The sequence below is a fragment of the Hippocampus guttulatus genome, chromosome 12 (genome assembly GCF_054856545.1).
Source record: "Hippocampus guttulatus isolate MCC_2025c chromosome 12, RoL_Hgut_1.0, whole genome shotgun sequence".
NCBI lineage: Eukaryota > Metazoa > Chordata > Actinopteri > Syngnathiformes > Syngnathidae > Hippocampus > Hippocampus guttulatus.
Genome location: NC_141272.1, coordinates 9,982,808 through 10,007,852, shown reverse-complemented (window position 1 = coordinate 10,007,852; position 25,045 = coordinate 9,982,808). Strand labels below are relative to the sequence as shown.

Here is a 25,045-nt window from a genome sequence, read left to right as displayed (position 1 = left end):
TGCGGAAAAAAACGACCATGTATAGTTTGGCTATTTTTGCGGAAAAAAGCAAACCATGTCTACTAAGGCGTTTTTTGCCGAATAAAACGGCCATGTATAATCAGCGTTTTTTTGCTGAGAACGACCACGTATAGTCACGCATTTTTTGCCGAAAAAAAACGACCCTGTGTCGTAAGGCTTTTTTTGCCGAAAAAAACCCGGCCATGTATAGTAAGGCTTTTTTTCCCGAAAAAAATTACCATGTATAGTAAGGCTTTTTTTACCGAAAAAAATGACCATGTATAGTAAGGCTTTTTTTACGGAAAAAAACAACCATGTATATAATAAGGTGTTTTTCACTGAAAAAAATGACCATGTATCACAGTGGTTCTTAACCTGGTTCGAGGTACCCACACCCAACCAGTTCATATCCACATTCACGGAACCCTTCATTTGTGAAAAATAAAAATATGATTCAAGATGTGTTCCTTCAGTCCATTCCAAGCCCCCTAAAATTCAGCCATAAATGTTTATTGAAGCATAAAAATACGGACCAAATACATGTTACAAATTAGATTATTGCACAATAAGTGAGAGTTTTGCATATGGCAAAAATCTAAGAATAAAAATCACTTAACTTTTAACCGCGTCCTCATCGTTTTTTGCCCTCTTCATGTTCTCTCTCAGAAGTGGTTTTTACCTGGCGATTTGTGAAGAACTGAGCAAAGGACGTCTGCTTTTGTTGGATTTTAACAGTCCTTCGAAAATGTCTAAGGCAATCATCAAGCAGTGAGCAATCGCCCGACCGGTGAACACTTTTTCTAGGGATTCACATTTATGTAAACCTATCGGAACATCTCATGACCTGAGAGGCGAATGACGAGGACGCTGCATAAACACACATCAATCTATCGACACAGACACAAACCGTCGAGGTCCCTCTGAGCCAATGGGATGCCAGGATGATTATCAGGAATAGTGAATTGCAGATGCACGTACTGTATATGTTGTATGGCAGTCTAAGTGTGTTGCGTTCAGGAAACTGCCGCAACTAGCAACCCATAGTGTTTTTTGTTTTACCTTTCGTATCTTGAAATTTCTTTCATAACTAGAGGCAATATTTCCTGTTGAAGCATTTCATAACTTGAAAACTTAGTATGATGAGACGTTCGTAAGTAGAGGTACCACTGTACTACTGCATGTAGTGTCATGGATTAAGTTTTCTTGGCCAAATAAAACCAGAGCACAATGTCACCTTCGCTCCACATTGGGTGGATTAACACTTACTGTCCTAATATAAATTGCTCAATAAATCCTTTCTCATCAAATTAAGTTATATTTGATTTGAAAACAAATGTCATTTTAGCATTACGCTAATTACAGTAACAGCGTTGCTTATCAATGCTCAAGTTCCTGTTGCCCATATTAGCTTTATCAAAAACAAACAGAGCGACAGTAGATGTAAAAAGTCATGTAAATGAAGAGTGCGGAACAAGAGAAAAATAAATTCAGGGGCTCCCCTGTATCATAAGTACAGTACTGGATTTAGCAGGCACTTTTACTTGTGCGTTACTTTTGTCTCGGGAAAAGCTAAAATGTGTTCATGGTTCTTTTCCTCCAATTCAATTTTTTTGGGATTTCTACAAAGACAAAAAGTGTTCCTTTTTAACGTGGTTTTAGGAGTGGAGTTAGACACAAAGGAGACAAGGCAGCAAAAAGCTGTTCCATAACCTTTTTTTAATCTCAACAGCAAGTTAGCTTATGTGTGGCTGACAACAATGAGGGGGAAATGTAGAAAAGTCTGTATTTCATGTTGTTGCTTCAACAGCAGCGGGGCGGGGGTGAATGTGAAATGAATGTAATGTATCAACAACTACTCTCCTTATGACTTCAGTCTTCACCTATACACAAATATATTGCTAGAATACTTTTGACACGTGCGGCCACCGAGCCAACAAGTTAAAACAAAAAATAAACCTTGTTTAAAATAAAAAAAAAATCACAAAGATGGCAGCAAGTATTGAGGGACTTTGGCTTTTGTACCTTTGTGGAAACTGCTTCTACTCACTTAAGTGGGGTGTGGGTGGGGGCGAAAAACCATGACAAAACAAATGCTAATCATGACAACTCATCACCATCATTGAAAAGTAAAAAGTAAAAGGCACACAGAATACAAACGCTACCAGGTGGCTCTAGTTAACGCTCATTTGTACACTTTTTCAAACAAATGTGAGTTCATGTCCTCTGCCTGTGGTAATACATCTCTGTTCAGTACACCCGAGCCGTCCCAGAACAATATGAACACAACAATTGAGTACTTTGCGCACCCTTTTCGGTCTCTTACGGCCGCAACGCATTGCGGCGTCGGTTGTTATTGCTGGCATGACCAATTTTCACCGTCCCGAAGGCAACATCAGGGTGAGAAAATGGAATTTGAACTCAATCTCATCTTGTATTATATTCTCGTAGTCCATTCCTAAAAAAAAAAAAAGAAAAAAAGAAAAAAAAAAAGGGAAAAAAATACCAGGGTCTAGTTGTCGATTAAGTATTTGTAAGTGCCAATGAATATTGGGGCCAATTGAAATATGTCATTTCACAAAAAATAACGCCAAAATATGAGGGGGAAAGTCATTATTACTGTTGTAAGTCAATGAGTGAATATCAACATTGTAACCTCACAGAGTATTTTTTCGAGAAAATGGTCAGAATGTGATGATTTCAATAAGTGAATGTTAAAATTGCAACGTTAAACACACACACACACGTCAAAATACGACAAAGTTGAAACTAACAAAATTGTAGTGTTACAATAGTTGTAATTTTATGAGAAGAGTATAAATGTCAACAATGTTCCAATAGTTGTAATTTTACGAGAAGAGTATAAATGTCAACAATGTCGGAATTTAATAACTCCATGTGAAAACTGTAACGTTAGAAGAAGTAGTCGGAATTTTCAGAGAAAAAGTCCTCATTTTTTGTGAATAGTCAAGCTGTAATTTTAACCATTCAATGTCAAAATTGTGACGTGAGAAGTTATTTGTGATTTTCCCAAGGAAAGTTTTAGGAGAACGCTGACAACCTAACAATGGAGTCATTTTCATAACTGAATATCCAAGTGAAGACAACAAGGTGTCTTGCTATGAGAATAATGTCCTTCATAAGAATAAGAAAGATTGTGACTTTTCTTGAATTTTTTTTCCTCGTAATTTTATGACCCCGCGTCAAAAAATTACAAATTTGTTTTGGAAAAATGTGCATTTGTAAAATTGTCAATTTATTCCAGTAAACCGGCAACTCTGCGAAAAACATTCAGACTACGTGAAATTACAACTCCGTTGTACTACTGCGACTTTTCTCGAAAAAAATGTAATTTAATACGGTAATATTATGCGACTTCACTCTTTAAAAATGACCACTTCCGCCCCCAAAAATGAAGCCTTTTATCCCCAGTAAATTTATGACTTGTTTCATTCATTACGTTAGGCTCTTCCCGTTTAATGCCAATTGTATTCTTGCAAAATGACACAAAGAAAAATTACTATTTTATTTCCCTTCCGACTTCTGTCATCATATTACAATCTTTTCAATGCAAGACTACATTCTGAACTTCTGAATGTACAGTGATCCCTCACTACTTAGCGGTTCACTTTTCACAGTTTCAGTGCATTGCGGATTTTTCAAAGGCATTCATCAAAATGGAGAGGCAGCGAAAGTCAGCAAAACGGCGAGTCACATCGAGCAAAATATACAGTACTACATGTATATGTTTACTTTATTTTATGTCGCGTGCACCAACACTGATTTTGATTGGGAGGAATGTCGGCGTCATCTGACTGTCATTGCTGGACAGCCCCGGGGCGCTTGTTTTTGCGCCTGAAATGGGCAGCATTTTTCACAGCCCCGCTTTGTTCAGCAGAAATGTCGGTGCTGTTGGGACAGTCTGCGGCTGGATGGATGGATGACTTGTTGAGCCGACGATGAGAAGAAAGGAGCGTCAGCGCAGAGCGCCAATGCATATGTGGAACTGGGAGTCGCGGCTTGGAATTGAAGCGGATTTACATGGGACAAGAGATGTGAGCCAATCTCTCTTTTTTGTCAATGGACGCTACAGCTTCTTGTTTGCTTTCTAACTTAGCTTGTAGCAGACGTGTCCACATTTTCAGCATGACGTTTCTGATCCACTGGTGAAAGGACACTTTGATTCTCTCCCCTTCATCTACAGGTATAAGTGCTTCAAACAACAAAGTGTATGCAGAAAAAGTGGTTGAGATTGCACGACTGTCTGTCTTATGTGTTGTGTTTTACCTACTTGGCAGATTTTCCTCTTTCGTGGGAGGTCTCGGTCCCCATTAACCGCGATAAGTGAGAGGATCACTGTACTACTTCGACTTTTCCTGTGGAATTTTAACGTTTTTTCTCCAGTAACCTCACCGTTTTTTAAACTAGAACTGTATTCATGAATGTATGACTATCGTAAAATGTATACTCTTCCAACATGAACTCTTTGTAAATTGACAACTTTTTTTTTTCTTGTATCTTTATGGCTGTCCTAAAAATCTTGGGGATTCAATCCCCTCCCTTTGGTTAATTTTCAGCTTGGCCCCAAATAGTCCTCGGTCACGGGTGATGGGTGTCTACTGCTCTTGATAGATATTCAAATAATGTGAACGATCCTTATGGTGAATTTGACCTTGAAGTTCACCATTGTTGCTACGGTTGGCGTACTGAAGACACCTGACTTCATTGAAAAAAAAAAAAACCCACACACAAAAAACAAAAATCACTTTTCAATTTGATTTGACCACACACACACACACACACGCACGCACGCGCATACAAACACTTAAATTGTCACCTCTCAGAACGATACTTCTACTGTATTCATCACAGTCTGAGTGCTGCTAAAACTAAAGAATAAAATAAGCGTCTCTCATCCCAACGGCCCCTTGATTGTCCGTCCCAAAAGCGGTCGCGCGGGGCGTCATCCATTACATTCGTTCACAAAAAAGCGTCTCGTTATTTTCAGTCACGTGACATTCGCTCCGATTTGTGCAAAAAAACAACCAAAAAAAAAAAAAAAAAAAAAGACCACTATCACATCTGCGCACCTGATGTCATCAATTCCGGATGACATATCAGATGAGAGTGAGCCGCACAGATGAGGTGCATCATCATCATCATCTTCATGGTCATCACAGAGGATTAATATTGCTTCAGTATTGCCACAAAAAGGTTAAAAATAAGTTGTCGCCAAACATTCACTACGGGGGTCCTCATTCACCGTGAGCCGCAAATCAAGCGCTCCTCGTGTTTGAGAGTGGAGAAGCCTGTCAGTAGTGTTAGTTCAGTAGTTGCAAAGGAAAACACTGACGAGAGAAATATTCTGTGCGTCGTCATCCACTCGGCGAGTCCTCCCGTCAAAATACTGTCTCATTGTTAATGTTGCAAGCGGTCAAGACGAGCACGGTGCCCGCCACTGTCCGACCTGCGAGAGGGCAAAAGCGATACCTGAAATTCTGTTTCGTGATGTAATGAGGGGCATTGTCTTCTCTCGCCACTAAAAAGTGTCTAAAGGCTACTTACGGTTGTTGTCCAAGGCGTCATCTTTTAGCAGAACAACAACAGTACCTATGGCAAGCCGTTTGAGCACTTACTAGTAATCCATATCCTTGATATCCATTTTAAGGTCCGTGTACCAGTTTGCTCATTGGTCTCACTAGTCGCCTTGACTCATTTGAGCATTTAGTTCATATCCTACTAGTGCAGTGAATTATGACGAAATCTGAACCACTGCAAATAAATGCTCGAACGGCGAGATGGAAAGCCATTTGACAACTCTGTGCTACTAGTAGTACTACTGAAATGAAGCATTTCAACCAGTTCTAGTCAATCTGGCGCTCCACTCGTAAATACTGGGAGCAGGCTGTTTTCGACTACTGCAGTTTTGCCTTTCGAGTAACACGTGGCTGTCTTAGTCAGAGGCTAAAGTTGTCCTCCTAGTGAGGGCAAAGAGTGTGCTCATAATACTAGAGGGACCTTAAGATGGATACTAAGGATATCTCATTGATATTATTCACAGTGCACTAGTTTTCTGTCATAAATAAGCGCACTCACTACTGAATGTTGAATAAATGTATACATATGCCAGAGGTGTCCTACTACTGAGGACAAAAACCAGTACATGGACCTAAAAGTCCCCGTAATGTGAAAATAAAATGTCTTCTAAATGTCACACGGCGACAGACGAATGATGAAAAAAAATATTGTCAAGAATACAAAATGAAGCTTCAGAAAAAAATAAAAATAAAAAAATAAAATGCTATGGGAGTGTCTGCTGAAACCACACTGACTCAGCTGTCAATCAAATTACCACGAGTATGACTGGAAAAACGGATGCGAGCCTACTCATCATTACTCTTGTACCTACACATCCTGATATATGTTTGAACGGCAAAAATATCTGCTGAAAGCCTCCGGTGGCTGAAATTTACCTCACTGGGTCATCGTGGGGACTTTCCACGATGCAACGAGAGGCACCAACTACCAACTAGAGAGCTCACGAGAGCAAACAAGGGTTGGGGACTAGTAATAACAACTTAAGTAACTCTCACAATTGCGCTGGATAACCACTGCTGCGAAGGAAGGCACTCAAATACATAAAGACCGGGCGAGGGGTGACTCGTACCCGATGCTGAAGTGCGTCACTGGGCGCCATTTTATCTAGGGGGAGGGATTCATAGACATTTTTAAAAAATGAGGAAAACTGAAAGTGTGAAAAACGCTATCTCACCGCAATTCCCAGTTTGCACGTTTTCAGCAATTAGCTTCACACATTGAGAATGTACTTAGAAACTCTCAGAATTCGCATTAAGGGGGTCTTTAAAATGGATATTTAGAATAACTAATAAATGCTCAAACGGCTTGAATTATACTGGTGAGGGCAACAAATAGACTACTACGCGGACCATAAGCTAGATATCAACGATATCTTGTGCTCAAGCAATATGCCATTCTGCCAGCCGTTTTGTGCTTTTGGTTGCCACTCAGTCCCAAAAGAGCTCACTTCTTCCAAATCATCTCTGGGTGAAATGCTGCACATTATCGTCATCTTTGTTGTTGTCGCCGTCTTCCTAGGGCCACGACGGCGGCCACTGGAGTAGCCTCGCCACGGTGACATGAGAAGTGTTCCGACTGCACCGGCCCCGTTCCCCGCTCGTCTTGATGCGGTGGGGGTGGCGGGTGAGGGGTCAGCTAAGGGAGGGATTTTGGTACGAAAGGTTCTCAGAGGTTCACTCCAAGTATGCAATTCAGTTCTCCTTCATCGTACGAAAATCAGCGCTTTCCCCCGTCGCTTTCGCCGGTGTCTCCAAATCTCTCTGCCGTTCAAGATCTCCGGGCTTAATACTGCTTCATACTGGGCACTCGCGAGGCTTCAGTTGACCAGCACAAAGCCGTGCTGGGAGTCCACCGTCTCCATCATCTCACTGTCAAGGTGCGGGCTCTGCAGCTCAGCCAGAACCACACCTTCGGGCTGGCCAAGGTTGCCCGAGGCCTCCGCCCTGAGGCCCTCCGCCTCTCCTATGATGGGAGGCGGGAGCCGGCCCAGGTCTAGGGGGAACTCATACTGGCCTGGGGGCAGGGCTTCAGCGGAGGGGCACTGGGCCTGCTGCTCTATAGGGTAGCAGAAGCCAAGTCCAGTCACTGAGGTTTCTTGAGGTGATTGGTGATGGAGGGGGTGGATAGGGTGGAGGGAGTGGTGTTGAAGGAGGGGGACAGGGGGCACGTGCTGGGCGTAGTGGTGGTGGCTCAAGTAGGGCTCATAAAGAGTGCCCTCCCCTGGTTCCAGAAGGGGGCTCAGGCTGTGGGGGTGGCTGTATGGCGGCGAGGCCTGTGGCTGCGACTGAGATTGGGGGCCGCCGGTCGACATCGGGGTCATCTGGGGGGAGTTCTGGGCGGCTGCGGGGTCGAGAGGGGTGCCACCCGCTTCATAGGACCCTTCAGCGATCTGCATCTGATTGAAATAGACGGGCAGGCCCAGACCCTGCGACTGCTGAAGGTACATCCTCTTCTGGTTCAGTCTGTGAGGACCAACACAGCCGAGTGAGACACATACCACGGGTTCTACATCATTCAATCTTTCAGATGGCTGTCACTGTACTAAAATTAAAACTTGATCAAATGACTCCCCGCACCCTTGCAGGAACAAATATCACGATGCACCCGCTATACAAAGGCATAAACAGTATTTGCCAATCTTAAAAAAATACCAGTAAAAAAAAAAACATGTGGGTCAACAATGCTAATGCTAAGATTGTACGAGAAACTAATTACGCAACTACTAGGTTGCAAGGAGGAGGGGGGAGGGTGTCTAACACCACTGCAGATGAGGGAAGGCAGGAGACCTTCATTTCATACAGGCCAATTTGTTTGGATTAATATCAAACAATATTTCTGGTCAATTAAAATGTATGTCAAGTAAAACCGCTGTTGAACATTATGTAAAAATGACTACCATGGAGAAATGTCGAGAATTGTAAATCCATAGGAAGAATGGGCAGAACTAAAACATAACAGCTACATTATGAACATGGGCGCACACAACAGTGTGGAGCAATCATGTCAGAGTCTACCGGAAGGCTAAGACACCATCTCCACTTGCGTCACACCATCTTTAACACTGACGCTCATTCAAACAAGAGACTGTTCACTTGCATTGTAATTTGCGGCGTTTTCGATAAACTGAGACGAGTGTTTATGACCATATTTTCCCTGATTAGAGGAAGCATCTATTTGGGGGGTTGAAGAAAAACCTGAATATTGAGTTGGGGAGACAATGAGACGATTTGGAGTATTGTGAGAATAGTGCCTTGAGAGAACGTACCGGTGTTCTTGCAGTTGCTGCTCTAAACTTCGGGGGGACTCCTTACAGTACATTTGGCAGCTTGCAGGACTGTTTGCCAAAACGCCGCTCTATTGGACACAAGAAACAGAAGATTTGTTTACAGATAAGTCCTCCATTTCGATGAACATGAGGTGTTGCATGAGCAACAACAAATATGGACAAACGCAGTGGGAGTTGGGGTGGAACGACACCTGCAATATCTGTCAAAAAGGCCACGTTACTTTCCTTTTGTGTACTTCCAGCACCCTCTGGTGGTTAGTTTATGAGTGCAGTTTAATTTGTATTAAACATGTTTTGACCACCTTAGGTATTAAGACCCGTACCAGATGAAGAGGAATGAAACATGTTGAGTTTGTCCCCAAATTGACTTGATTCACATTGTGTGCATGCATGAGCAAGTAAGTGTCTCAAGATTAAGTTATGAGTGTTATCAGTCGAACAGAGTATTGTGAACCACATAGACCACACTGATCCACTGAGCCAATTGGAGGACTTGACAATAAAATGAATGGCCAATCCTATTTCTTTGTTGCTGCTCTTATATATATAAAAACTAAATGTCGATTTTTTTTTTACATAATATTTTGAGTTTTTATACAGTATCGTGAGCTTTTTTTCTAGCTCAAACTTCCCCACAATATTGTGATACTTATCGTATTGTGGGGGTCATATCCTGATAACAGTATCGTGATGTTTGGATATCGTAATTGGGACATCTGACCATTAGACAAAGGAGTGAAAATTCAGTGGTACCTCGATTTATGAGTGACACTCCTTTTGATTTGTTTTTTTTGTGGCTAATGTTGTTGGAGCTTAGATATGGCGGTCTTCACCAATCTAAATGTAGCATGTCTGTATGTATTCAGCACCCCGTTGGCCAAGGCTCACACACCAGAGGTAGCAGCGTTCTTGACGTTATTTACAATATGCATCGTAAACGTAAGGGGTAATGGTGATGATGCCTAGAATTAGAATTCTCCAAAATGACAAAACTGAACAATTAGTCCAACCAGTTCAACACGATTGAATATATAACAGAGAAAGAGGTGTGGTAAGTGTTGACACTCTTGTCCATTGAATGTAAATTAAGTTGCATCAGCGTACCTGCAGACGATGGGTGAGGTATTGCGTCTCCAAACTTTGTCTGCGAGACAGGAGAGGCGACTGCGGCCCACTTTGGTATAAGGTCGGGGCCTCCTGTTGCTTGGTTGCCTCAGTCTTCCAACACAAACATTGACAAGTTACAAACAGGATGTCTGTTACTCCACACATACTGTACACATAAACTGAAGGACACACTCTGTGTCCATCCCTCTTGTGTTGGTGAACAAAGCCGTGTCAGGGCCCCGAGTGCTTCATGGCGTGGTCTAAGTGGATTATCCATAGCGTGTGCTGCCAAAATGCCTTTGTGTTGACTGATCAGACAGATGCTTTTCACTAACTGGCATGTTCCATAGGGATTACATATTAGTGAGTCAATGAGAGGATATTAAAAGGATGACGGGGCCCAAACATGGGAGCTGTGTTCTTGTATTGTGAAAGAGGGGCAGCATTGGAACAACCAAATATTGTCAGTTTTGGCTATTAAACTCATTCACTCCCAAAGACGTTTTTAAACGTCTTTTCAAACTTGGTCCAGAATTGGCTGGTATTGAATGAGTTAACTGCGTGTTTGTGATTTTATTTACCGGAAAACCCATGAATTTTGTTCCCATACAGTGTGTCTCATTTAGTGTGTATGTGTGCTTATGATTTGGGGTTATTGGATGCCAGTCTCTGCTCTGGCCAAATCTAACAGCCTTCAACAATGACAGCATTCACTTTGGAGAAGCCCGCAGGCCCCAAGGGGACGCGTCACAGTAAACAAGAATCAGTTGGCCAGCTCTCTTGGGGTTACACAACAGCCAAAGTGCTCATCCCTCCCCGTGCAAAATGGGGTGAGGATAGTGGATGAACTGTCAAGGAACGAGTCTGCCATGCATGTATGTTTGTGTCCTGACTGTCCAGTGCGGCTGACCTCAAGGAGGTTGTGAAAGTGGTGATGGGGTCCTGGGGGGCCCATGGCAGCCACTTCCTCGGAGCCCATCTGCTCCACCAGCATCTGGACTTTGTTCAGCTCCAGGATGCCTTTGGTCCTCGCCAGGTTCTGGAGATGCTGTCGAAATGCAACCAGACCTGTGCAAACATTAAGAATATTCAAAGTCACACTTCATACTGGCCCCTTCTGACAGTGTCTCTCCACGCACGTCACTGAACTGCTGTGGGTGTTTTAGTATGACATATGACAGTGTGTGTGTCTGATAAGAGCCATCCAGCGGTGACGAGCAATGGCTGCGAATGATAGGTCCTGACTCACTGTGGTGGTGGGAGTTATTTCTAACCCAAGTCAGCAGTCTGACGCAAAAGAATCCGCCGCATCAACCCCCCCCCCCCGAAGAGGATTAAAAAAAAAAAAAAAAGATTGAGCGAAAGAAAGAAAGAAATAAACAGCAACTGGGAGCAAGCACACATTACAGGCTGTCAATAAAGAGATGGAGAGAGAAATGTTTTCAAGCTGTAAATGTACTTTTGGCTTGGCTGAAGTGCATGTGATTTATACTGTGTGGGCCAAGATTGGGGAGGCAGTATATGGAACGGGAGAGTGGATGTTTAGAATTCCCTGCCTGATTACCCCCCCCGCCAAGGTTTTCATTGTTGTTTTTTTATGGCAGGATGGGGCATAGAGTGATGTAATAAAATGTTGCTGCAGACCTAGATAGGATGTGTACACTAGGTGAGTATCTATAAAGTTGTTTCATTTCATGCTGGTCCATATTCGGCCTTTAGTGGAGGTCTGCTCTTGACCGAATGCCCTCAGTCTTGTCGCTATCCACCCACAGTATGCATTTCATGTCTAATTGTGTGCTGCAGAGAGGCAAATACAAAAGTGAAAGGAAAAACAAGACATGGGCTGGGTGAAAGGGGTGGGTGCTAGGGGAAATGAGGCATAGAGGGAGCGGTAGAAATGGGAAGATGGGGACATATGTGGGCTGAAACCTTCTAATATCAGTCGGTGATTCATCATGTGAATCAGAGTCGTCAGAGGGGCTGAGTAGAGGAGGTGATAGGGAGGGAGGGGGTGTGAACGATAGTGTGAGAAATAATCTGGAAGATATATGCCATATACAGCATATGGTTATATGAGCAGGTATGAGTGTGAAGGAGCATCTGTTGCAGGGGTGTTGCGTGTTCCTCCTGTGCCGATCTGCACTCCGTTGCAAGTCAAAACTCCCCACAGTGCCTCGTGACAGCATCCGAGGAGACATGACCTGACAGTTTACTGACACTAATTTATTCTCGCAGTCAAGCTCATCTCCTTCCGCACCGATGGACTTTCCCGGTCACACAATATCTATCAGCACGAACTGGCTCACTCTGTCTGAACTTGTCTCAGTCACGCAGAGTACCGAGCATGTAGTATTGTACCGATAAGACTTGAGTGGGCTACTGACCTTGTGTGAGTGAGGTGTCCGAGGCACGGCGCCCTTCTCTGAAGCTGATGGGTGAACGGTTGTGGGTGTCCCTGTGTTGCGAGGTCAGGGCGGCCATTGCTGGGTTGGCTGGCCGAGTGCTCAGGAAGGTGGTAGGGGGGACGCGGGAGGTCGTGTTGTTGGCCAGCACCACTTCATTGAGCGACGGGGCGTCCTCAAGCAAGCCGAGGTCGCTGTGCATGGAGCCCATGTCGTAGCCCATGTCAGAGTCCATGCTGCCCGTGGAGGGGTTGTGACCCAGAGCAAACAGTTTACCTGGTGGGCATTAAAAATGCTTTTCAATGAGAAAACTCGAGCAAAAATTACAGATACAGGTATTTGACCTTGAGGTGTGTAGCAGGTCAGCTGAAATTATACCCTGGTTTGACGTTCCTGGCTGGTTAGTGACCTCAGAGAGAGTGTGACGCCTCTGTCCAAAACGAGCAGCCAGATAGGCCAAAGACAGGTGGGGCGCATCCTCCTCTGTGTCGGGCTCTTCGGTCTCGATGCCCTCATCAATCGACATCTCCATCATGTTGCTAGGAGACGAGGTGGAGGACTTGCGGAGCACAGTGATGGGAGGCAGTGGGTCCAGCAAGCAGCCGTTTACCTTGAAAAGGGTGCAGAATATGAATTTGTTAATTCAATCATTATTAAAAGAGTCAAGCGTACAAAATACACACACAAGAGATAAGGTTTTTATTTGCACCCACAAAACCAACTTTGGAGAAGGCCGGGCCAGCAACTGTGTTTTCATGGACACAGCCACTCAAAATCATGCACATGAGTTGTTGCAATAACAGCCTGTTGTCGGTGTCGAGACAGCAACTTCGCCCAATTTCTCCATCTGCTTTCACTAGTGCACTGGGATTGGAATGCTGTTACTCAACAGCCTCACGCACACGCGAAACACAAAGGGGGACCGTCATCGAGACACAAGTAGGGTAACAAAACTATAAGGAGGGAAAGAAAACAAACTTGAATGAATGCCTGATAATTCATCGAGAAGACCAAAAAAAAAAAAAAAAAGTAAACAAATTGGTGTGTGTTTGCGCGGCAACACATTCGGTCACATCATCACAGGACTTACGTAACCGCGCTCCATTCATGCAGATAACAGACACACACACACACACTACTGTCCCCCTGCCCTGCACGGCACTGCTCACCACGCACCATTTTGTTGAGGCCATTTGTGCATGGGGTGCTGCAAAATACATTTTGTGGAGTTATAAATGAGAATTACATGTTGTGTTTCGCTCTGAAAATGTGAGAGGCAGTGGGACTCTATAATAGACTGCCAGCTCATGACAAGCCAGCGGGAAAAAGGTCACTCGTTGGCACAGATAAGAAAAAAGATCTGTGTGTGCGTGTGTGTGTGCGCGCGCGCGCACGGCCTTTTGAGTCTGAGACATGTGCAGGACAGGCAGCTGTCCTGTCTGATGTGCGCACTGGCTCGGAGCTTACATAAGAAGACGAGTCATCTGAACTCTGGCAGGTTGACCATGCAAGCGAATGCCGGAGCCCTCAAAGGAGCATGATGTGTGTGCATATGCATGCACACACACACACATGCACACTTTTCATTCACGGTGAGTGATCTTATCAAAATGAATCACTGTCAGAGCGTATCAGGATAGTTTGAAATAACTGCATTTTCCATAACCAAAGCCGGATGTGCTCGGGCTGTGTCATGTGAGGTAAGGAAACATGCATGCAAAAACAGGACTGATAAAGACATGCCTGTCCCCACCAATACAGCCTGCTGCTTCGTCTACTGACTGTGTCATTGGACCTACTTTGGGCGTGTTGACGTCCTCAGCCATGAAATTCTGCTCCAGGGCGCATGTGGCCTGGGTGAAGGTGAACGCATCAGGAGCCGCGGGGGATCGCAGCAGGCGAACCCCATGTGGGAGCAAGCCCACCTGGGCTGAATTGCTAGTCGACTGTAGAGAAAAGAGGAAGGCTGTTATGGGTCTTTTCTTTCAATCACAGCTGTTGACGAGTGATGCAACAAATGGAGCTGCTGTGATTTGCAGAATTTGACGAGCAACAAAATGGGTTGAGGAAAATGAGGGGAAAGAGACAAGAAAAGAATGCGTCAGCAAGTGAGAAAGAGCCAGGCTGAGAAGAAGAGCACGTGGAGGAAAGAAATGAATGCGACTGGATGCAGGTGTGAATGAGAGAGCTTTGATCAGGGTGGCGAGGATGGTGTCTATGGATTATTCACAAGCCTTTGGCTACCTTGGCGACAGTCTGTTCAGCGATCGTGCTGGGCCGCCGCTGACGTGCATCCAGTCTCTGCTCTACCGGGAAGCTGCAGCGGTGGGCCTTGAGCCGCTCCACCAGCAGGTAGTAGATGGCAGCAAAGTGGTTGTAGCTTTTGTTCTGCAGAGACTGGAGGAAAGAGATGACATGTAAAAATGACATTATTGTGACACGGATTATTTCCCTTTGTCAGAAAAGAAGTTTACAGAAGGTCAAATTAAGTTCACTGGTTGAAATCTCTGGTAGGTTTATCCGGAAATGTCGCCTGAAACCGCATGTTCCTCACTTGAATTAGTAATTCGTCCATTACACAGCCACGTATTTCTGCATACTATATTGAATTAATATCCATGGAGTAAACATTTTGATTTGCTTCCAATAATTCTCAGTTTTCATGGTGTCATTAATCACAAGGTTCCTCAACTTCCATTTTGAACACCAATCCTGTCCGTTAAACGGTGAAATGAAAAAATAGAGAGCCTGGTTTGCTAACTACAAAAACATGGGAAGGGATAAAAACGTAAGTGCTGGAACACAATTTGAGTACAAGTTCTCCAGCTCTCCAAAGCGTCTCCTGCTCACGCAACAAGAAAAAAAACAAAAAAACACTTCGGCTAACCCTCATGTTAACCCATGTTCTGCCCTTTTTCCCAGCTGCACACAGGCCAGAAGTAAAATTCCTTCATCACGGACTTATTTTGCAGTACTGTGTAGTGGGTACTGACTGCAACTATGTGGCTTTCTGCTTGTTTGATATCAAAGGCCTCTCATGTGTTTCCATCTTATGACAGACTGTGCACAGTGACATGATTTGTTTTTAACTTGTATATTAACAGTTTCATAAGAGTTTGGTCAATGACCGGGTGACTAATGTCAGCCTCTGCCTCCGGCAGTTGGTTTAATTTCTTTGTTCTAATCAGGAGGTAGACATGGGTGATCGTATCAAGAATAGTTTCTGTGTGGTGAGAAGAACACAATCTGTAAATTTCAGATTTTCAAAAGGATATTTTTCATCCCTGTGCTATAAAAGAAGCCAAATCTGCTCGCCATTACCTCGACAGTCTTATGCTGGTCGATGCCAAGGCTGTGCATCAAACGTACAACCTGCTCGCTGTACTCGCCCACGCCCGTCTCGCCCTCAGCAGAGACAGGCTGCTGGTACAGTACCGGCCGCTGCACCGGAACATCGAGTGCCATCCACTTGTGCTCTTTGATTTGCGCTACGGACAGACGCTTTGACGGATCCAGGACCAACATCCTGCGGATCAGATGCTCGCAGTCTGAGAGAAAGGAATAGAAGAAAAAAAACATTGGCAATGATTTGAACAAATTAACTATGACGTACTTTTGGAATTAAAATGTAATTTGCTTCCTCTGTTAAAGAGCAAGTGTCTCCACTCCTTTCAACTTCCCTCCTGTCCAAATGAAATCTCCTGACCCCTCGTTCATGGCTAGATAAGATTGACGTCAGAGGCAGCTGGGTTCTTAACAGGATTAAGGTCCCCTGCCTGCACCCAAAGCGCCTCAACTGCATTCTTAGCTCGAGCCATTCGCACTGCTGCTAGCAAAAATCAAATGTAGGTTTTTTTTTTTGGTTCAGATTTTGACTTCTGCAGCGTCCACATGGCTGGTGGTGATCATCTCCAACTATTATGGCACTGATACCCTCGAACTCTGGACAAAAGTACTTGGGTACCAGTACACCAGTCCTTTCCATTTCGATTGCAAGTCCGCTTGCTTGAAGGTAACTTCAGTGCACACAAGGTACAACAATCATTCTTTGTCCCCCCCCCGTATTTCTTTCTAGTTGGTGGTTTTGCCCTCCAAATCACTGGTATCAAGTGGCCAAAACAATCAATTTCATCCTTTTTATTTATGGAGAGCTGCCCATGAACAATTTTAATAATGAATTAATCTATGAATTATTTTTTAAATTTATTGATGAGGGGAGAATATGCAAACTCCACAGAGGGAGGCCGGAGGTGGAATTGAACCCGGTACCTCTGCACTTTGAGGTCGACGTGCTAACCACTGGTCCACCGGGCCGCCTAAAAGAAACGTGTTCCTAATTTCCATCTTTTTTCTCCACAAAAATACTCCACGGATATTTTAAAACGACAGTGCAGAAAACGCACTCAATCGTTGGAGATCATTTTTAAATGAATGATTTTCTGTTTGTAGCTTGCAGTGGTGCAAAGTTTCATTACAACAGCTTTGACATTTGGAATAAAGCACTCAGATAGTTCATGAATATGTTGGAGACCACTTATCCTGTCAGGAACTTCATTTTTCCTGCATATTCTTCCCAGATGGCCGATTGATATGCTTTCTATCACATAGTTAGACATCCAGGGCAGTTATATTACATTTTCACCCCATTATGTACACAACCACCAAGAAAGTTTACATCCTAGCAGCAAGCGCCATACAATCTTTAGCAAGTTAGAGCGGGTTGTGCTCGTTGCCACAGCTGTGTTTAGAGCAACAACCGATGATATGTTCCTCCAAAGGACTAACTGCCCAAGGAAGGTTGTGGACCATGTCAGAATTGATGTTGCCGGAAGCTGGCTGGCTCTCCGACTGATTGACACACTGCTCCTAGCCATCATTGCACAATTCTCAATAAATACAGGCTATTAAGTTGTATAGACCTCATTATTTTTAAGGACTGCTGTCGTGTATATAAAGTATGTCACTTAAATAAAATACACCATATTAGCTCCACTTGTAACACTGTAATGTTATAAAAATTTAGATCTGCTGCAACACCAGTTACGAGAGGGGTTGATAGAGGAGATTGTGAAATTCGTCAAAAAAAGAGCTTCATTTGGTCATTTGTTTTTGTTTTTTTTTCCTTATCAGGGCGGGGTAATGAGTGGAATGCAATCTGACAAAACACAAGAGGGTCCATCTCATTTAAAGAATAAATTTGTCAACATTAATACCTGTAGGGTTATTAGTCATGTATTCTGTTGTTTGTCGGTTCAATTTTTTATTTATTTAATTTTAAGAAATTGGGGGTGCTTTCCTGTTTATTTGGCGTTATTGTTGTTGCTGTATATTAGCCATGCTCCTTATGGCAGGACGACTGCAATGGAAATGAGCCTTTTGGCTATAATTGGGTGTATTTCGATTTTATCTTGTAAATGTTCAGGAATATATATTGTCCCTCTGCAAAACAAAAAAGAAAAAGAAAGAAAAACATTTCATTACGCATCATTAACTGTAAAACAGCTTAACCGAAGTAAATCTTTGGATTTATTGGTTATAAAAACAACACTGATAATCAATTATTCACAAAATGTAGGGCAATAACAGATAATGACGATATTCCTTGACAATTCACCCATCAATTATGCTCTCGTTTCCTTGATTCATAGAATATTATGTAAGATCTGTTCGTGTTCAAGAAGTTACCCTTAATAAACGGTTGTGATCCAGAAAATGTGATTTGAATCTTATGATGTTTTTACCCCAGCAGTTATACATCAACAAAAAAAAAAAAAAGGACCAGATTACATCGGAACAAATCAATTGTGGCTTTTAAAATCTAGTCCCGAAGGAAAAATGCTCGAACTCTTCTGTACTGTAATTGCTTCAAATAAAGACATAACATCCGGTGCAATGCATGCAACTAAGTTTGTGACAATGACAGGAAATGTGAAAAGAAAATTTTAGATGTCAGAAATATACAGCTTTTTATAACTCTAGTCATGCAACAAAATCTTTCCTAATTATTTGCATTTTTGCAGCCAATGACTTCTTGTGTTTGAATGCTAATCTGGTTTGCAGTTTCTCCTGCATTTGCATTTCAGCTCCGAATGTCTGCAATGGGAGTCAGACATGCACAAATAGAAACCCGGTGTTGAGTTGACGGTTTCCCTGGATAACATGACTCATGCGTCCTCTGCGCTGTGCCAACGTCCAGCTGCGGAATAGAGAGAATGGTGGCAGACCATGTTCGCAGTGGTGAGATGTTCAAGTGAGGGTGAACTGGGCTGTGCAAGACTACAGCGCCATGAAATGTGCATCTGAACTGGTTGGGTTCGGTACCTCCAACAAGGTTAAGAACCACTGCTTTAGATGGTTTGGATTTTTTCCCCCATAAAAACATTCATTTATAAACTGCATTTTACTTTAATTTGTATTGTCTTTAACTAATACTGAAATGTGTTTGATGATTGGAGGCAGGGGGTGTGGGGGGACAAATATACAATAAAAACAAAGAAATCAGGAAGGGGGCAAATAGTTTTTCACACCAATGATACTGACTGCCTGGTGAGATGAGCAACAGGAGAGCAGGCAGGAGCACAGCACATCCTGTTCTTACTTCCCAGGAACAGACTGTCTCTCTGCTACTCTCCTTCGTCACCATTCCTGTGCATGTTGATTGTTTCAAGGTCCTCTCACAAACATACAAAGAATGGCACAAAGGCCCAACAATGGCCATTTGGATCAACCCCTGGTTGCTGGATGATAACCAAAACGTTACATTGATGAAATTAATCAATTTGGTCAGTCCTGGAACTTATTACATGGCAGAGACAGGCACGGATCAAGAAGGGGTCCGCTGGCTGGTCGTCAGGTTACATAAACAGCTCGGGTTCTGGACTTCATCTCTTGCCAACAAGCTAGCACGACTCCTCACAACTTGGCTGCTTTGACACAGTGTGCACATCACAGTGGAAATGTTTTCTATTACTGTGTGCCCTTGCCCTTAAGGATCCACCTCATTTACACAATGACCCCTTAAGTGAGTGCAGCCACATTAAGAGTCTGTTGACTCAAGGAGAAGGTGTGATGGTGTCACATGGAAAACAGATGTTTTTGTTCAGATGATACATGAATCAGAGATGGGCACTTGACCCTATTTTGAAGGTCTGTCCTCCGTCCGCAGCCTGGGAACCATTCCGTCATCCTTCCTCCCTCTTTATTGATATAATAATCATCCTCCGTCCCTGTCCTTTTAAAGCGCTTCCATCCTTGCATTTCATCAGTCCGTCCCCCTCCCGCCCAGGAAAAAAAAAAGTGGTGCATGATGCCGTGGTAGAGAGGCTAATGGCAGGAGCAGACCCGTCACCATGAAATGCTTGCCATGACAGTCTAAACCCGTAATGTAAGAATCTAAAGTCACTTAAGAGCCAAAAGTGTAATCGATGGTCACCAAAATTTGTGTTGACATGTTATGCTCACATCAACCACTGAAAATATTAGAACGATCGCCCAAGTATTAGGGATTTTAGGGTGTTTTCCTCTCCAGAGAGGCGCTCACTGCAAAACTTTTGTCACTTCACGAGAGAAACTGTCCATAAAATACAAAACACATGCCATGTCTTGCCACATTACACCACACCACACTTTGAAAAATGTGCAAGACTCTCGCATGCAAACATTGACGTATTCATCGCGCATGCGCCTGTGTGCCAAACCTTATTTTCAGTAACGGCGTGATTGGCTATTACAGATAAGACTGGCCATTAATCAAACAAAAATTAATATTTTTAATGTCTTAATGATAAGCAGCTCAACATTGGTATTTCACAACAGAAAAATAGCTACTGCGATAAAATAAAATAATTTTAATAATAACAGAAACACTGTGAACACACACGAGACAAGCGGCGCTTCACATTCGGTCAGAAGTATTGTTGGATTACACACATAATACTGGCTCGATGTGTTTCTGTCAGTCGTTAGTGAAATGGGGGTCTGTAGGTACTTCACCCGGTTAGGGACGATTAAAGGCAGGACAAAAACCCAATTCCACCCCTGCTTAGTCCATCCTTTTCCCCAATATGGACGGGCGGACGGACCGTTCATCTCTGATAAGCATCAATACATCAAACCTTGGCTAAAATGAACTTCCTACCTTCAGTCATGAAGTAGGGGATGCGGAATCTTCCTTCCAAGACTCGCTGTCGGAGTACTGGCAAAGTGGGTCCGTCAAAGGGCAAGGCACCACAGACCAACACATATAGCACCACACCCATACTCTGGAACAATCCAAAAGACAGATGGCACAATTAAAAGTGGTTGTTACTACTCAAATCCAAAGATAAACAAGACGCTGTAAAAAGCAGCTAAATGAGATGTAGCTGTCGCAGTCGGTGATTTGCTTCTAACAGTACCAGAGGAGACTTGCAGTGGAAAAGTGGCATTTGTTGCTGGGCCGTGGCACAGCTCATGCACGCAACGTACCCAGATGTCCAGTTGCGGGCCCTCGTACTGTAGGCCCTCGAAGATCTCAGGGGCCGCGTAAGGGGGGCTGCCACACCACGTGGCCAGAGGCGTGCCAGGCTGAAAGAAGTTCCCAAATCCAAAGTCTGCCAAAGACAGCCAGCCATTTGACAATTACATTTTTTTAATCAATCTCTGATACATGGTTATGTCAAAAATGACAAATTGACCAGATGCCACAAGGGTTTGTTCGCTATTATATATCAATCGAGTGGCAGATAAGAGAGTAAGTATACCAGTAATCTGTCGGGAAAAAACAAATGACTAATGAAATTATAAGAGAAGAAGAAGAAGCTCAGAGACGCCACTGGTATGTGAAGACTATTTATTCTATCTTTCTTATGTGGACTTACATTGTGCTGCTGGATGGAAATACTAATTCTTGTATGCTCTGCATATGACAATGTTTGGTCGAACTAGTGATTCCATATAACGTTTATATCTTCTGTCTTTGGAGGTGATAAACCTAACCAAAAACCCCTGTCAATAGTTGAAATGTCAAATAAAATTTACTACTGGAGTTGACTTGAACAAGCATTTTCAGCTGTAATCCTCAAATTCTGGAGCTTTTCTCGCATTACAGACAATTGCATCTCAATAAATTGGATAATCATGTAATATAGTTTGGGTTGATTTAAAAAAGGGAAACTCACTGTTAAATATTCACAACCAAAGCATTAAACATTTCATGATGTGATGCCCAAAATGTTGATGACTGCAGCTAGAGCTAATGAAGACAGCATATTCAGGATTTCAAGAAATTTGAATGTTACATAAAAACCCAAATCATGTTTAACATGGGAATTTCATTTCGAATAGGCGATTGTAAAACATTTTGGTATTTCAATATTCTACATAGCTTCTTTGTTTTGGTTCAGATGTTTTATCTCTGTGTTGCCATATCGCTGTTGTGTGGGGCCGGCGGCTGAATAAAGTACGCACCGGCCTAGCACAGAGCGCTAATCCATCTTTTTTTTCCATTCATTGTACAAATATGTACTTTTATACATGTTTTACAGGGGTGACTAATAAACAGCTTGAGGCAAACACACATCACCTCTTTTTGGAGAACTCTTTGCTATCTGCTGAAATGTGCTCAAGCACCAGTGCTGAAAACATATCGTGGTGATTCATTTTTTTTATAGCAAGCTACTGCGGTACTTTGTTAATACCAATATGTTGTGAAACCGTATTTTAACGGTTATGTTAACACCAAATTTCCCTTGAAGAAACAAAATGCTGGTCTCCCTCTTTGCATCCGGGTGCCACTGGTGTCAGTGGGCTTTGCATAATGTGCTATATAAGCCGCATACTTTTATGATGAGCAAACGGGCCCCCTGAATGGTCACCTGCGGCGCTAGAATCACATGAGCTCATCAAAGGCTTTGCTCCGACTGGTTGTCTGCAGAGCAAACAAGTTAGATTTTATCTTGGGAAAAGCATGAGACAGGAGGGGTTCACACATTCGCTAAATACACAGAAAATGGAGATTCCAGGCTACTTTTTAAAATTTAAAGTTCAAGCTGCAGTAACCCAAACACACACACACACACACACACACCCACACACACACACACACACACACACGCACGCGCGCGCACACCCACACACACACACACACAGAGGCATCTGACTTAAGTGAGTAATGAATTAAAACGACCTCATTTAACAATAAAGAATATAGCTTCCAAACAGCCCCCCCCCCTTGTTACAGTGGACATTTTCAACCTGAGCATTGTTTTAGATTTCCAATGAAAAGGGAGTGTTAAAAAAATGGCGATAGTCACTGGTCAGAAAAAAACAAAAACGAGTAAGTACTGTTTCTGTTTTACGAATGCAACCCCTGTGATTACAATGACACCCACAGTTAGCAGGCACAGACAATGGCGCTCACTTTACCCTCTGCCCTCATGCTTTTTTCCATCATTGGACACAGTTATGTAAAAAGGGAGGAAGGGGGGGGGGCTAAAAGAATAAATAACGATGATTAAAAAAGTCAGGCTTACATAATGGGGCTGGAGGTGATGTCAGCACATGAGCGCAGACACACACGGACACACCCTGTGCGGTGTGAGGGCAAGAGACAGGATGAGTGCCACAATTCTGTCCGGTACCACCCCCATTTACAATTAATGTAACGACAATGTCGTCACAAACGTGAGCAGATCTTGTAGGGACTTATACTTGAATAATAGATTCCCTCATCACCCATACTAATCACGGCCATTGAATACTATGAATGGCAGATGTTAAAATCCAATGCACCACCAGCAATCTATTGAACAATACTTCCAATCTGCACACAAATTGCATCAGTTATGTGCTTCCTGTCAATCAGTGAATTTAAAAAAAAGGCAAAAGATGTCAAGGATGACTAATGAATTTTAAAGACCATACAATTACAACACAGCAGAAATGAGTTGCAAACTTTCAGTCCTTTGGATGAGATAATTTGCCTGAGCATCTTTCAGTATGCTTCCATGCAGGTACAGCAGCAGACGTATTAAAGCAAATAAGTCAAAGCGGTGTGCAGGACACAGGGCTAAGATCAATTGTGCTTACTGTGTGCTATTGCTGTGAAGGCAAATATGACACAGGTAAGAATTTTTTTATTGCCAGTGTAAATGTATGTTCACAAGCTGTGACCCACATCGTGGAGCAGAATACTAAGCAGCCTGTTTGACGTCAAAAAGCTGCTGCACACTGCAGGCGAGCTGAACAGTGTATGTGACACACACAATCGCATGAGCGTAATTTTAGCCTCAACAATGGCACACTTGAAATGACTGCAGCTAAAGGCTCATGAAACTTTGGTAGGCAAGCGCATTCGTTTATCATGCTTGGCTAAAAAGACATCTGAGCTCAAGAAACATCATGGCTGTTTATTGGAGCCAAATTATCCTGTGGCAAAATGAACCCAACTGTACTACTTTAGCGAAACAAGGCTTATAAAAATAAATAAATAAATAAATAAAAACTCCATTAATAGCTATAGCTGTTGCTGGCTAAGGCTACCGAGTGCCTGCAGATGTTAACATATGCTAAACAAGGATGGTTGAGTCATTTATTTGCCCCCATGACTCAAGTCGAGCTTCTGTTGCACAAACATGACACATGATGCACCGTGATTGTGTTATCCTTGAGATTGAACAACAACAGACTCTTTGTGTGTTATGTCTTGTCAAGAATTCAAGATGTTGAACATCTGATTAAATGTTGCATTTGTTTCATATGTCAAGAATTCAGACAGAGAGATGGTAGGTACCTTAAGAGATTTACAATTTGGTGTTAGTCCAAATGAGGAATGTTCTGTAATGGTGGAGGTCTGATTTCAGTTCTGGAAATGATATTCACCCCCACACCCCCCTCCCTCTAACCAGCTTCAAACGGTCCACCTTGCATTCAGAAAGGCTTTTTGAGGTGAAAACATGAAAGGCAACCCCTGCTGCCTCTGACACCCCCTCTACTCGGCAATCCATTTGCCATTGTGAGCGAAACAATAAATTCGCAAGGAAATTTTGGACAAGTTCAAAATCAAGAAAAACTGTGACAAGTAAAACTGTTTGCGAACCTTTTATGAACCCTGACGAAACCTAACAGTCGCAAAGCATTCGCCGTTTAGTGAGAGTCCGGACACCCGGCAGCGGAAACTCATTTCCGCTGCATGTATCTTTGATTTCGTTCTTTCAGGGCACAACCCATAGCTTGTGACCACAGGTGAAACAAAGAACACAGTAACCAAGTATGTGTGTGTTTCCAGTGTCCACTACTGTAATAAGTTAAAATTAGAGGTACCATTTTGTGAATATGCATGTACAGTATGTCATGACAATAGCGATTCTTCTACTGGTCTAACTAGCAGAGGCAGTGTTGATTCATTTGTTAGATTGACAAGATTCTCACACACCCAATATTGACTACTAATAGTGATAAGTAATTCATAATTTGCTAGCAATTTTAATGAGTCATTTTTTGTTGTCGTAGCGTTGCCATTTTTTGCATTCATGTCAATAAAACAAAAATGTCCTCGGTCATGTCCCTCCATTTGTTAGGATGCATTCAAATCACACAGCAAATAATGCTGCTCATCTCCCTACAGAGTTTTTTTCCCCTTCTGCCTAATCACGAGCCCAGTAATGGTTTGTTCCTC

At 43.0% G+C, this 25,045-nt stretch overlaps 1 protein-coding gene across 1 annotated transcript in view; it reads right to left on the bottom strand.

Annotated features, from left to right (window-relative positions):
- Window positions 1–1,696: 1,696 nt before the first annotated feature.
- sik2b (salt-inducible kinase 2b) overlaps window positions 1,697–25,045 on the bottom strand; it is a 48,718-nt gene continuing 25,369 nt past the window's right edge. The window contains exons 5-15 of the mRNA XM_086124888.1: window positions 20,857–20,981; window positions 20,528–20,651; window positions 15,712–15,938; window positions 14,635–14,787; window positions 14,190–14,336; window positions 12,769–13,000; window positions 12,373–12,666; window positions 10,899–11,056; window positions 9,986–10,099; window positions 8,861–8,949; window positions 1,697–8,057 (exon numbers count right to left, since the gene is read on the bottom strand). Of these exons, the coding sequence (XP_085981014.1) occupies window positions 7,412–8,057; window positions 8,861–8,949; window positions 9,986–10,099; window positions 10,899–11,056; window positions 12,373–12,666; window positions 12,769–13,000; window positions 14,190–14,336; window positions 14,635–14,787; window positions 15,712–15,938; window positions 20,528–20,651; window positions 20,857–20,981 (2,309 nt within the window). The 3' untranslated portion in view covers window positions 1,697–7,411. The remainder of the gene's footprint in view (window positions 8,058–8,860; window positions 8,950–9,985; window positions 10,100–10,898; window positions 11,057–12,372; window positions 12,667–12,768; window positions 13,001–14,189; window positions 14,337–14,634; window positions 14,788–15,711; window positions 15,939–20,527; window positions 20,652–20,856; window positions 20,982–25,045) is intronic.